Here is a 14,318-nt window from a genome sequence, read left to right as displayed (position 1 = left end):
TTCCCCCTTCCCGCGCCTCTCTCTTCGCGCGCGGGTCCCCAAAGCCAATCAGCAAACTCCACGTATGCCTTTTTCAAAAGTTCTAACTGTCAACCAATCAGTTGCGCCCCACCCAAAACTTGTTTGTACCTGTCTATAAAAACCCGGCACCACCCCAGCCGGGTGTGCTCAGCTAGCAGGAGCTGCTGACCACCCGCAGGCGTGCGCTGACCACCCGCAGGCGCCTGCGTAACAATAAAGAACCTCTTGCTGATTGCATCCAGTGGCAGTGTTGGATTCTTGGGTAAGGGGATCCGCGGGTCTTTCAGTCCATATACACTATGGAGTATTATGCCTCCATCAGAAAGGACGAATACCCAACTTTTGTAGCAACATGGACGGGACTGGAAGAGATTATGCTGACAAGCAGAGAGAGTCAATTATCATATGGTTTCACTTATTTGTGGAGCATAACAAAAAGCATGGAGGACATGGGGAGTTAGAGAGAAGGGGGTTGCAGTAAATTGGAAGGGGATGTGAATCATGAGAGACTATGGACTCTGAAAAACAATCTGAGGGGTTTGAAGTGGAGGGGGGGTGGGAGGTTGGGGTACCAGGTGGTGGGTATTATAGAGGGCATGGACTGCATGGAGCACTAGGTGTGGTGAAAAAATAATGATACTGTTATGCTGAAAATAAATAAATGAAAAAAAAATAGAATTCTCATCTATAAAAAAAATCTACATATCATCAGGGTCTTGACCAAGTTTTGCTATAGAAACTAAGAAACTATAAGGAAACAGCAGATTTCAAAGGGAAAGGAATGTGCCTTAAATATTACCATAGCTTCGGTATCTTCTTGACTTCCGTGAAACCTCTTGAGGCTAGGACAGGAAACTTTTTGCTAGTCAGTTCCAGACATTCTAAGTATCTAATATTCCTTATTTTAGATCTTTTATATTCTAGCTAATAGTTCTGATCTGATCTGAAGAACACTACTGTATAAATTTCTTGATTAAATGTCACTGTGGCTGATAGTGGCCAGGATGCTCTGGAATACTGGGTTAGAAACTTGAAGCTGGGTTGACACACCACTGATTCGGTATGCTTCTTCCCCACACTACAAATACTGTTCCTAAGTATAGAAATCTAAAATAAAAGCAACTGCTATATCCTGCAAGACTTAAAAGTTGTCAGACCTACTGGATAGCCAGGTTTTATACAGACACAGAAGAAGTTAATTTAAAACATCAAGTGGCAGTGTTTGAAGTCAGTTTCTTATCCTGCTGTCTTGTTTTGTCCAGAGCAAGGAGAGAGGTTCTGTTTCTCTCTAAACTCTTTTTAGAGGGAGAATATAGTCTATAAGTTTCTCTGTGCTTAAGGGTTTTAAGCCTGGCTGCTTGCTATATATAAGCCTCTGAATGTGGAAGCCTATTGGGAGTTGTAGTGTTGTAACGTGAAATGAACACCCTTCATGATTCCAGGCATCTAGACATACAGCTTCAAGTGAGGTTTAGAGAATAAGACAAGGGAAGCAGCCAACAGAACACTCACCAGCCATGATGTCTGCAAACGTGCTACTCAGCTGTTCATAAATTCCCGTGACTAATTATGAATGGGGAGATTTTCTGAAAGTCAATTTTAGGCCAGTACATCCTGGGGGACAAGAATGGGTACTTGAAGTCTTATCTCTGTAATAATGAGAGCTGCCAGCATGTGAAGAGATGATAGGAGCGGCACATCAGTCAACCAAGGCTGTCTGGTGCAGGGGCAGGCTGTGGCCCCCTTCCATGTGCCCATGCCTCATCAGTGCAGATTCAAGTTCTCAGTGTTCTTTGTTTGAAGAGGGTTTACTGCTCGTGAGCCTCTAGGAAGCAGAGGTCCTGTCCCATTCAGGGAACAGTGCTGTGCCTGTAGTGCAATAAATGTTTGCTGGGGGTGAAAGGATTTATTTTGTACCGGAGATGTTTAATATCAAAAATCTTCTAAATAAATAGCCCTTGGTTTTAAACGGTTGGGCTCAAATGGAAAATACACATAGTACCTCATATGGGGTGTTTATAGGAGTCATTTTTAATCTAGTTTGCTCCACCAGGTTCTTAATTATAATATAAAAGCCAGTGGATAATTAAGCTGCAGATTTGTTTATGACTTTTTAAGAGCATCCCTTGCTTTATACCTTGGGCTGCCCATTGGCCTGACAGTGCTTGGGATGTGAACACAGATTCTGAGTAGGCTCTTCTCAAAGTTTCTACAGCTCACTGGGCTCTAACTACTCTTGGAACCCTGAGCCCGACAGCCCTTCTTGGGTCGCTCATAGTGAGGACACAGCACAAGCCCGTGTTCCTGAGGGAGCAGGGTCTCCTGTGCACTTTAAAGTAAGGGTCCTTCAGAGAAGCATCACATCCAGGCCGAACTATAGGGTCCCTGCCTTGGTGTCCACCAGGTGGTAGCTGGGCCTAATGCCCCTTTGATCCACTAGGTGTCTTCCCAGGGTCATCTCTGGGGTGCTTTCAAAATCATTGCCTTGCATTTCTTACCCTCCTTCCCACTTTGTCCCTGACCTCTGGAAATCCTCTTACTGGGCTAAGTAACAACCCTAGAGCCTCAGCCTCTTGGACCCACCTCCTTGGTTCTTTGAAACCTGGCTTTTCTCTCAGGCTTGTTTCCCCCAGGTTTGTGGGAGTGAGATCATGGTCTGTCTTTTCTCCAAGGCCCATTCCAGACCTCATCTACCACCCTCTCTGTGGAAACCTCTCCCCTGACTAACTCTTGTCTGTCCTCATTACTGCCATGCCTCCTGATCTGCTTACTTGTCTTATTTATTTTATTTTATTTTATTTTTTTAATGGCTTAGTTGTTTCTGAGTCCTTTCCATTCTTGCCAAGTTACCCATCAGTAACTTGACCCTTCATCCTCCATGGTTTCCTGACTTCATCTTTTGCACCCTTGTCACCATACAGACCTTTATCTGAACACAACCTCTGTCCTCCTGATCTTTCACTTAGTCACTTCCAGACCACCTGCTCTGTGTTTTCCTTTTTAAAAAAGGAAGCTCCTTTTGGGGAGTATAACTGACATACAATAATTGTTATATGTAGATAATGTTCACTTTGAGAAGTTTTGACATAGGTGTCTACCTGTGAAATCATTATGACAATCAAGGTAATGAACATAACCATCATTCCCAATGGTTTTCTTATGCTCTTTTCCCACCCCCTGCCTAGTCCCTAGGTCACCACCGATCTGCTTTTTGTCATTTAGATTAGTTTGATTTTCTGGAATCTTACAGAAATAGAAGAGTATACACTGCATGATTCTTTGTTTGGCTTCTTCCACGCTATTTAATTATTTTGAGATTCTTCTGTGTTGGCGCACCTATTAATAGTTCATTTCTGAGTAGTATAGCATTCCATTGTATAGGTACACCATAGTTTTGTCTATCCAGTCAGTTGTTGATGGGCATTTGGGTTGCTTCTAGTGTTTGGCTATAAACAAAGCTACTGTAAACATTTGTGTACAAGTCTTCATATGTGAAGGTGCTTTCCTGTCTCTTGAGAATGGGATGGCTGAATCGTGTAAAGTTCTATGTTTAATGGCCAGACTGCTTCCCGTAATGGTTGACATTCTCACCAGCAGTATGACAGTTGTAGTTACTTTACATTCTCACTAACACTTAGTATGATCAGTCCTTTCATTTCAGTAGTAGTGATATCTTACTGTGGTTTTAATTTGCATTTCACTCACGACTAATGATCTTGAACATCTTTCATGCGCTATTTGCCATCCGTACGTCTTTGGCAGTCTGTATGTTTGAATTGATTGACCATATTTTTTTTTTTTAGTAATCATAATAGATATTTATTTAAAGCAATACATTTGCAGCTCAGATAGTTCTAAATTGTACATTTCAGCTTTATTCAACTTCTTAAAAATACGTGAGGGCAGATGCAATGACAGTTTTCAACTCCGTGATTACTTCTTTGCCCATTCTTCTCTCTCTTTCCTTTCCTGAATAACTTCTTTCAGATACGGTTCAAGGTAGAATTTATCCTCCTTGTATTTCGTCCATTGCTCTTTAGGCAAGATCTGATGCCTCATGGTCAGGTCCAGTGCCCTCTTAATGCGAAACATCCTGTCATTATAAAGGTTCTCAGGTAGCCTTCTTATGGCTTCTTTCACATCATCATTCTCATGTATTGTATCATCTCGCATTAACCCCAGTTTATTGAACCCTGCAGCATTGTAGTACCATTTTCGAATACCTTCCAGCCGCTGGCTTGATGCTGCAATGGCAGGCCTGCTCGCCATTTTGACCTGAGACCTCTGATTGACCATATTTTTAATTCAGTTGTTTGTTTCCTTAATATTGAATTTTCAAAGTTCTTTGTATATTCCAGATTTAAATGCTTTATCAGTCATGTGACTTGGAAATATTTTCTCCCCATCTCTGACTTGTCTTTTTCCCTTCTGTTCTTCAAAAAGGAAAAATTTTTAGTTTTTATAGAGCCTAGTGTATAATTTTTTTTATTATGGATTGTGCTTTTGGTGTCCTGTCTAAAGAATCTTTGCTTAAGCCAAAATCACAAAGATTTTCTGTCTTCCTTCTAAAAATTCTATAGTGCATATGCTTCACATTTAGGTCATTGATTCCTTCTGAGATTAATTTAAAATTCCTCCAGTGTACTGTTGCTCCTGAGTGCTTAACATAGATACTGCATCCTGCCAGAAAGTTCTGTGCTCCTGATTGACTGGCAACTTTCAGCACACCTTGCAAGCCATGCACCCCAAAGTCCGTTTCTCTGTGTTCTTGTACCTTTCCTGGTGGTATACTACCTTTGCTTACTAATTGGTTTGAGACATGATACAGAGAGAGTTTCTTAAAATGGAAAGCCAGGTAAGAATCCATTTTATAATGTTAAAGTTAGATTAGAACTGTATTTGTGAACTAGTGGCCTTGAAAATATATCTAAAAGATTGTTACTTTGTCAAGAGAAATTGTCAAGCATTGCAGTTCTCACAATTGAAAATGGGATAAGCAAAGAAGATTTTGAAAATGCTGAATTTGTTCCATTAAAGCAGAAAAATAAAATTATAATGCATTCTGTGTTTTAAGCAAAAATATTTAAGCTAATAGTGAGTTTTAAAACTTTTTGATTGTTTGATATTGAGATGCTCTTTTTTCAAAGCTTAAATGTTCTTGAAAAAAATTAACCTTTAAAAATTCATAAAAACATATTTATAGTGGTACACATTTTTCCTTTTACCTTAGGCTCCAATAAGGCTCAGCTGAACACTGGTAATTATTTAAAACTTTAATAATGTTCACCATGGATTTATTTAGCATTAATTTTGCCTTTGAGAAGCCTATCATATTAAAATATTACTTATTTTAATTACTGAGATTTTGGTGCCCTCTTAAATCTTATGCAGACTGCTCACTCTACTTGCCCTAGACCCAGCTCTCCTGCCCCTGTCCTCTAGGGGCTGTTCAAGAAAGTGCTGCCCCACCAGTCCCTGGGCTCTGACTGGTCAAGGAGGAACAAGCCTGGCAATGAGCAACTGACATCCACAGTCCAGGCCACATTTGCCCACTTTAATGATATGGCCAACTGTGTCATACCACCTGCTTTGGCAAACCAAGCATGACGCCTGGGACAAGGCTGTGGTGGTGGAGCACTGAATCAAGGTAGCCAAGTTTTGCTATGAGAGGCCCAGCTGAGTTGCTCTCTTGAGCCTCCAGAATAGCTCTTCTCTCTTTATCATTTCTTAGGGTTGAAATCCCTGGTCTAAGATCTAGGGACCATGCAGTCCCTAGGCTCTTCCTCCTGGGGGCAGGCTGACCTTAACTTGCATGGTGCAATGGGAAAATCCTCCCTCTCCCCAGCAGTATTACTCTTTAGGGCTTACCTGTCCCCTTCTGCAGGTTCCTGGATACCTGCTTCATCTAAGAGGGGAGCTGTAAACTGAGGGGAGACTGAAGCTCTAGAGCAGATGGGGCTCCTGCTCTCCCCCTGACAGCTCCTTCTCTTCCTTCCCTCGGGTCTGTCAGATCCTGGGGAACTACTCCTCCCTGCATGCCATCCTCGCAGCTCTGCAGAGTGTCTCCATTCACCACCTGAACAGGACATGGGAGAAAGTTTAAAGGTGAGGAGGCTTCTCTCCATGGAGAGACCAGGATAGGTGAGGGATCTCCCATAAGCCTGCCCTTTACCCCCTCAGTCAGCTTGGACCTCCTGGGAGGCCGCCAACCCTAACCAAAGGACCCAGGCCTGGGGCCAGTTCTCTCAGCCTCCTGGGGAATAGGCCAGGAGGCTCCTGCTTTACTAATCAATTTTCCTCATGTCCCACCCTGTGCTGAGCTGAATTCAACATTCTCACGTGTTCACTTGACAGCCACTGAACTCTCTGCCCATGGGAAACCAAAATCCCCCAAACAGAGTTGCTCAATTAATCCAGGAAGGGATGCCCAGGATGACCCCCAGGAGAACTCCCTCCTCTGTCCTACAGAGATCTTAGTGCTCAGAGGAGCCCAGAGAAAACCCTCATTTATGCATTTTGACATGTAGGGCTTCCCAAGGAAAAGGGCCTTGCACTCTCCCCTGTCCCATTATTCCTACACTGATCCTACCTTCTTTCCCTCTATTCAGGAAAAGCTTTCAAATTGTTAAAAATCTGTGGCTTGGTTGGTTGGGCAACTATCTTCGGCTCCGGTCAGGATCCTGGAGTCCCAGGATCAAGTCTCGAGTTGAGCTCCTGGCTCCATGGGGAGTCTGCTTCTTTCTCTGACCTTCTCACCTCTCATGCTTTCTTTCACTGTCTCTCTCTCAAATAAATAAATAAAATCTTAAAAAAAAAAAAAAAGCTGTGTGCTCAAGACAACCCACACTGCAAGAAACTACTCATCAAGGTAGCATGTCTGCCTTATGTCTACCATCAAGGTAGCATGTCCACCTTATGTCTACCACTAAATGTGGTAGCTGATATTGTTGTTCTGGAAGGGCTCGAGGCATGCTTCAGGATAATGGAGCATCAATATCAGTGGGCTTAGGTCAGATGTCTAGGGTCTGGAGGGTCTGACGTCAAAGACAGTGGGAGCAAGTGGACGTAGGGTATTCTGGCCTCAAGGAACTTGTCCTTGGCCCTACAGGAGTGGCCCTGGTGAGGAACCTGCAGAGAACCCTGAGGAGGCTGCCAAAGAGTTGAGTGTGCTTGAGGTATAGGGCCTCCAAGGTCAGAGGAGAGGGGCTCTGCCCTGAGAGCTGGAAGCCTCCAAATCAGGAAAGGTGAGAACTGCAACTCCAGCTCCACCTCCTGTTGCCACATTTCCTACATTTCTTATTTCCCAATGACCAGGAGGAGGGTCTAGAAAGCTGCATACAGAATGCATTTGTGGCCGTGGAGGGGCCCAGGGCTCCATACCCTGATTTTCACCAAGGAGGTCCTGGGGGTGATCAGTAGGAGTCTGATGTTCTGGTCTGGCAAGGAGAAAGGAAACTGAAGGCAAACTACTAAAGGTCCTTGCTGCTCCCCATGTGGGAAGCACGGGGGCCAGGAGGCTGAAGCCTTTTCAGGGGAAGGTCCTTGTGGCACCAGAGTGCAGGGACTCATCCAACCCTGCCCCTCATGACACTGGGTGTCATACCCTATCCTGGCACTTTCCTCACTGACCTGGTGACATTGGATACTGCAGTGGAGGACTATCGGAGGTAGGGGAGCCTGAGAATTGTGGAGCAATTGAGGTTTGGGAGCAGAGAGCCCCCATACTGATCCCTGAGCTCTCTGTACTTGGCAAACCTCCTCTCGTTACAGCCTCACAGCTACCCCTGTGAGCTGGGATCTCTTACTCATCTCAGTGTTGAGGGAAGGGAGGCTGCACCAGACTGGTGTCCAAGATTGGTGAAGCAGCAGAGCTTCCTGAAGGCAAAGCTGCATGAGGTCTGTCTGAATGGTCTGCAGGCTCTCCCCCAGAGCTTGCCTGTGGGAGGAGAATGAAGGAAGGATGCTGCACATCAGCAACACTTGAGTAGCCCAGCAGCCCCTGCCTGCCTGAGGCTTCAGCTGCCCCCTTCTGTCATCACAAGGGTTGTGTTGCAGTGTCCCTACCTGGAGCTGGTTCATCTTCCCCCACATCCTCCTTTCTCTGGAACCCAGGGCCTTGCCTAGACCCCAGCCCCATTGTCTGCATCTGAGTGGGCTCCTCCTGTGTCCTGGCCTAAGTGCAGCCTAAGAAGGGGTGGCTGTAAGGTGCTAGTACTAACCAGGGGACTCCTTCTGAGGGACATTGCTTGTCCACTTTCCAAGGGAATGAGATCAACTGCCAAAAAAAGAATAAGGTGAGCATATGCGGCACTTCCTGTAGGGAAGGGGAGGCAGTGGAATCAGAGATGTCTCTGGGAAGAACGTTCCTTGGCTCTACCTCCTCCCTCTCACATTTACTGGGATTGGTTGTCAAGCAAGAAGTACAAGACCCATCTAGTTAGTCAGTAGGGATGGAGAAAAGGCATCATGGAGAGTTTCCCAGAGGAGGGCCTATTTCTACTTGCCTCTGAGAAGAGGTTGGGACTGGATGAATTGCAGGCAGGAGGGTGGCCATGTGTGTCAAGACACGGGATGGGCCCTCTGTCCTGCTGCTCAGCCCTCACCAGGCCCTGCAGCTTCCCCACCCATGCTTTGTCTGCATCCTGTGTTTCTATCTTGGCCCACGAATACTGAGACCTCAGGGACATCATGCTGCTCCAGATGGCTGCTGAGAAGTATACCCTAGAGCCCCAGGATCCATTCAGGGCCTAGTTCCAACTGTGGAATGGCTCAGCGAGGATGATAGGCGAGGAGGAGCTGGGTGAGGGTCAGGGTGGACTCTTCCTGCCTCCAGGAATCCTTCTTCTGTGGCTCCCTGGGCAGCCCCCGGCCTTGTTGCTGGTGTGCCAGACTCCAGATGTGGGTAAACCCAGGAAGGGACTCCTGATGTGAAGTTGCTGGTCAGCTCACAGGTGTCCCTTTGTCCTTAGCTACATCCTGTCCTGCCAGCTGGAGCCCCGGTCCTAGCTGGCCAGCAGAACTCCAGCGGAGAACTGGCCTCAGCCACCATCATGGCTAAACCTGTGTCACTAGTGGCTGTGCAAGGATTCTTCCTCAGCAGGTGGGGTACTTGTGGTGTGTGCATCCCATCTACTTAACACCTCTTCCTCCCACCTATTTCCTTATTTGGGGGGACAGTAGTTAAAGGCATTGCATAGTTTTTCATAGGTTAAAATAGTATTATATTAAATTCCTTTTTTAAAAAACTTTTCTAGCTCAGGAGTGTGGTTTGGTTCTTTTACTTCCTTCAGTAATGGAAAAGATGCACAGACTGTCCTATTCATCCCTGAGCTAAGAGATCTTAGAGTCATCACCTATTCTATGTGGGAGGAAGCCAGCCCTCCTCACTAGCTACCAGTGGCACCCCCAAGTCCCATTTCCCAGAGGACAGGTTCATTTCACTGTACGCAATTTGGGCAAACAGCAGAGACAGCCCTCAGGACTCCTGAGATGGAGAGGTGGCAGGTACTTTCCCAGGAACAGCAGCAACAAGCACTGAACTGGTGAGGCTTTAACAGTTCCTTACACTCTCCAGAACTATGTCCTGCCCAGGAGAGGGGCTGCCTTTCTTCGCTCTAAAGCAAAGAGGACTATGCCTTGCTTCCTTTGTGACATGGGTTTTTGTTTGTGTGTTGGGGGTTTTGTTTATTTGGACCCAGTATTTAGAACTGACCATTTTCTAGTTCAGTCTCTGGAATTGCATCAAGACTAAGTGGGGAAAAACATGTAAAGAGATCCAATCCTGCCTGTGGAAGGGACAAAGCCAGAAGAAGACAGTGTGTAGGGGCGCCTGGGTGGTTCAGTGGGTTAAAGCCTTTGCCTTCGGCTCAGGTCATGATCTCAGGGTTCTGGGATCGAGCTCTGCATCGGGCTCTCTTGCTCAGCAGGGAGCCTGCTTCCTCCTCCCTCTCTCTCTGCCTGACTCTCTGCCTACTTGTAATCTCTGTCAAATAAATAAATAAAATCTTAAAAAAAAAAAAAAAGAAGAAGAAGAAGACAGTGTGTAAATGGATGAAGGGCAGTCCGGACTTTCCATCCTCAGTCTCCCTCTAGACTCTCCAGGTACACCCTTTACCAAGACTGGAATCCTCCTGGCATCTTTGTCCATGATCTCTGGATTCCTTTCCTTGCTTGTTTTGAGTGTGGGGGATAAAATGGGGAGGTGTCACTTGAAGACCACAGCTGGGCCTGGTTCCATTCACATCTTTGCTGACCTAGGAGCTAGGATTTCCATCACTCCTCCATTTCCTTAAGCAGTCCATTGGCAGAAATGCCCTCCAGGTGCCCATCCTCTTAGTAAGATCCATGGTAGCCACTGTTCCCTGGCTGGGGCATGAGGGAGAAGGGACTGGTTCTCTTTGGCCAGGATAATGGTCCATATCCTTGCTCAGAGAATCCCCACACTCCCCTTGCTGGCCATGAGGACTGTTGTTAGGTCCATGTTATTCTGATGTCTGTGGTCTCACTCACCAGTTTATACACTCAGTCTCAATTGACACAGTTACACTGACTTATCTGAAATGGAGAACTCCCGTGACCCCGTAGACCTAGGCACTGATTGAAAGGGAGCAGATGAGAACTATCAGGCAAATGGATGCCAAAACAATGCAAGGAATACTTCTAGCAGACAAATCAGACTGTATATATATATATATATATATATATATATATATATATATGTAGTCTTACTACATTACATTATGATGTAATGTCCTTCCTTGAGTCTTACTACATATATATGTATATATATATATATATGTAGTCTTACTACAAGGAAGGACATTACATCATAATAATGGAGACCACGCAATAAGATAGAACCATTTAAAATTTTAAATATTTAGACACCCAACATAGGAGCACCCGAATGCATATAACAGTTAATAACACATTTAAAGGAACTCTTTGACAGTGATACCATATGGTGGGGAATCTAACACCCCACTTCTATTCATGGAGACATGGTCGAAACTGAAAATCAACAAGGAATCAATGGCTTTGAGTGATACACTGGCTTGAACAGATAGAGACAGAGCATTCCACCCTAAAACAGCAGAATACTCCCTCTTTGCAAGGGCACATGGAACATCCTCCAGAACAGATCACAGGTTAGAACACAAAACAAGTCCCAACAAATTCAAAAAGATGGACATCATACTATGCATCTTTTTCTGACCACAATGCTATGGAACTAGAAATCAATCCCAAGAAAAAGCCTGGAAAGATCATGAATCCATGGAGGTTAAAGAACATGCTACCGAATAAGAACTGGGTCAACCAAGAAGTCAAAGAGGAAGTCTAAAATTACATGGAAGCATAATGACAAGCCAAGGATGCCACAACTTAGAGATATAGCCACAGTGAATCTAAGAGGGCAGGTTCCAGCAATACAATAAAAATCCCCAATAACATAAGCTGACACAAAAGGATCTAGCAAGAGAACAACATAGAGCTCCAGAGCAATCTCTCAGCCTTGGCGAGTTGGAGTTTCTGCTGTTGGGCCCATGCTTAGCTTCCATGGCTGCTCTAAGTCCCAGCCTGGAGGGTGTCCCTTTCTTCCATGACAGTTCCCACTGGGGCCACTGGGGAATCAACCCTTCAGGCGATTCTAGAATGACAGCAATGGCCAAAAAGGCCCAGGAAATAACTGCCACTTCCCCATTGATGTATCAAGGTGGCCGATTAGCTTTCCTCTTTGTGGAACATTCCACAGTGGTTTTTTGGGCAGATCCTCTCAGGCTCTGATCCCCTGCATATCTTGGAAAAATGCAGATTCTGACTAAGTAAGTCTGGAATGGACCTGAGAGTCTGCACTTCCAACATGCTCCCAGCTGATGTTGAGGCCCCTTGTCCAAAAACCCCACGGAGAAACAAGATGTCAGCAGACCAGTGGACAAAAGTTCATCTCTTTTGCCACTCAAAAGAGATTTATCAGCAACAATTTGGCAGCAACAAAGAGATGTTTTGATTGTCAGGAAGTGAAAAAGCCAGGGCAGGGCTTTGTTCACACCTGGAGGCCTCTCCTCGTGTTCCCTTCTGGATTACATGGGAGTAGTGGGGAAGGAAACTCAGTTTGTTGAGTTTAAGCTAAATTGGGAGCTTGTGTTCCTTTCTGCTATTAGCCTGGTCACTTGCTAGGCTGCTTTCTCTGTGGCCTCTATGTAAGGCAGTTCTAAACACCAGTGCTTGCTTTCCCAGTCTGGGGGATACTTGAGAGAAAGGGAGGGAACACAAGACAGTAACAGGAAAATGACAATGTTTGGTCATGAATGCTTAAAGGGGTTAAAGAGTATCTCTTGGACTGTATTCTCTTGGTCAGAAATCCATTAGCAACCACTCAGTTTATACACTGGTAGGTATATAGCAGGGGTGGGGATCCCTGGGAGCCACTGTGGACTGAACCTGGTGGTCTATGCACCACAACTCACCCTGACCAAGAAACTGAGGTAAGACTTAAAGCTAGTGTGTGTTACGTTAACATATGATTTGATTCAGGTGTGGCATTGAAAAAACAGAAACAAAGAACAAAGGGAAAAAAGACAATAAAAAAAAAAGCCTCAAATATAGAGAACAAACTGGAGGGATCCAGGTGGGGGGATGTTTGAAATAGGGGATAAAGGTTAAGAGTACACTTACTCTCACAAAACAAACTGAGGGTTGCTGGCGGGAGGGGGGTTGGGAGAAGGGGGGGATTATGGACATTGGGGAGGGTATGTGCTTTGGTGAGTGCTGTGAAGTGTGTAAACCTGGTGATTCACAGACCTGTACCCCTGGGGATAAAAATATATGTTTATAAAAAATAAAAAATTTAAAAAAAAAGAGTACACTTACTGTGATGAGCACTGTGTCACATACAGAACTCCTGAATCACTACTGTTCACCTGCAATGAAGATAACATCATATGTCAATTAGAATGTAATTTCAAAATAAAAAAATGATAGCGTATTATGAGATCAAGGATTAGAATATGCTCTCAGAATTTTATAATCAGGTCTTATCAGGCAGCCTGAATGTAAATCTATATTAAAGATTAATGAAAATATCCAAAGACAAAAGTGAAGTTTGTGGATATGAAAAGGCCAGCCCTCACCTCTGTGTTCATAGAAAAGAGAACTTCCTATGATATTTGCCATTATAAAGCATTTCACTCAAGTCCTACTGGAGCTCTAGTCCTCTGCTTTTTCCATTCTATTTGGTTATGTGTCTTCATGAAGTAGTTGAAGTAAATATTTTTACCCCTTCTTTCATAGATTAAACCACATTTAGCTTTCTGTAGCCATTGAAGTGTGGAGCTGGAAAACCTTCTGGAAAAATAGTTAGCATTTGTATCTCTCATCATTTTACAGATAAAGAAACTGAGGCCAAGCAAGGGCACCTATGGAACAATAACCATGCTGAGGTTCTCCTGACACCTGCTTCAGGATCCTAACTCACTGAACAAGAGTGAAGAATCCCATCCCGGGCGCCTGGGTGGCTCAGTGGGTTAAGCCGCTGCCTTCAGCTCAGGTCATGATCTCAGGGTCCTGGGATCAAGTCCCACATTGGGCTCTCTACTCAGCAGGGAGCCTGCTTCCCTCTCTCTCTCTCTCTCTCTGCCTGCCTCTCCATCTGCTTTTGATTTCTCTCTGTCAAATAAATAAATAAAAAATCTTAAAAAAAAAAAAAAAAAGAATCCCGTCCCTTCAGGGCAAATGGACACCTCACTGGAATGGGTCATTTTTCGGGAAAAGTGAAATTCAGTCAAACATGGAATGGTATAAAAATAACATCATTTAAAGAAAATCCACTATGATACACTACACTGTTTCTTAGGTTCCATATAGGAATGAAGCCATATGATAATCGTAGAGGAAGGGAGGAAAAACTAAATGGGAAGCCACCAGAGAGGGAGAAAAAAATGATGAGAGGCTCTTAACTAGAAAACAAACTGAGGGCTGCTGGAGGGGTGGTGAGTGGGGTATGGGGTAATTGGGTGAAGAGTATTAAGGAAGGCAGGCCGTGTCATGAGCACTGGGGTACTAGGCACTACATCTGAAGTGTGTGATGTACTGCCTGTTGGCTAACTGACATTAAATTTAAAAAATACAATCCAAGGTTCTGTTTTCTTGTTTTCAACGTGGAAAATACAGGATGATTTCTTTTCTGCCCTCAAGCAATGAAATGAGATAGCCTATTCATGATGAAGCAATTCTCAGGGCATGCTACCTTTTTTATTTCAGCCCTGAAAAGGTTTTCAAACATGCTTTCTTCAGTTCTT

The 14,318-nt window shown here is 44.6% G+C and overlaps 1 protein-coding gene and 1 long non-coding RNA gene across 3 annotated transcripts in view; one reads left to right on the top strand and one right to left on the bottom strand.

Annotated features, from left to right (window-relative positions):
- The window catches only part of LOC131808188 (uncharacterized), a 34,592-nt gene extending 20,664 nt beyond the window's left edge, over positions 1–13,928 (top strand). For both annotated transcript variants that reach the window (XR_009344715.1, XR_009344714.1), the window contains exons 2-3: positions 6,032–6,126; positions 13,408–13,928. This is a non-coding gene — a long non-coding RNA (uncharacterized LOC131808188). The remainder of the gene's footprint in view (positions 1–6,031; positions 6,127–13,407) is intronic.
- LOC131808187 (cytochrome b-c1 complex subunit 7-like) lies at positions 3,839–4,302 on the bottom strand. The gene has a single exon (XM_059134177.1). It carries the CDS (start codon positions 4,288–4,290, stop codon positions 3,955–3,957), a length of 336 nt encoding a protein of 111 aa, XP_058990160.1. The 5' UTR covers positions 4,291–4,302; the 3' UTR covers positions 3,839–3,954.
- Positions 13,929–14,318: the final 390 nt, after the last annotated feature.

This window comes from Mustela lutreola, chromosome 9 (assembly GCF_030435805.1).
Source record: "Mustela lutreola isolate mMusLut2 chromosome 9, mMusLut2.pri, whole genome shotgun sequence".
Lineage (NCBI taxonomy): Eukaryota > Metazoa > Chordata > Mammalia > Carnivora > Mustelidae > Mustela > Mustela lutreola.
The sequence above is the reverse complement of the archived record's forward strand: the minus strand, read 5'-3'. Positions and strand labels throughout refer to the sequence as shown.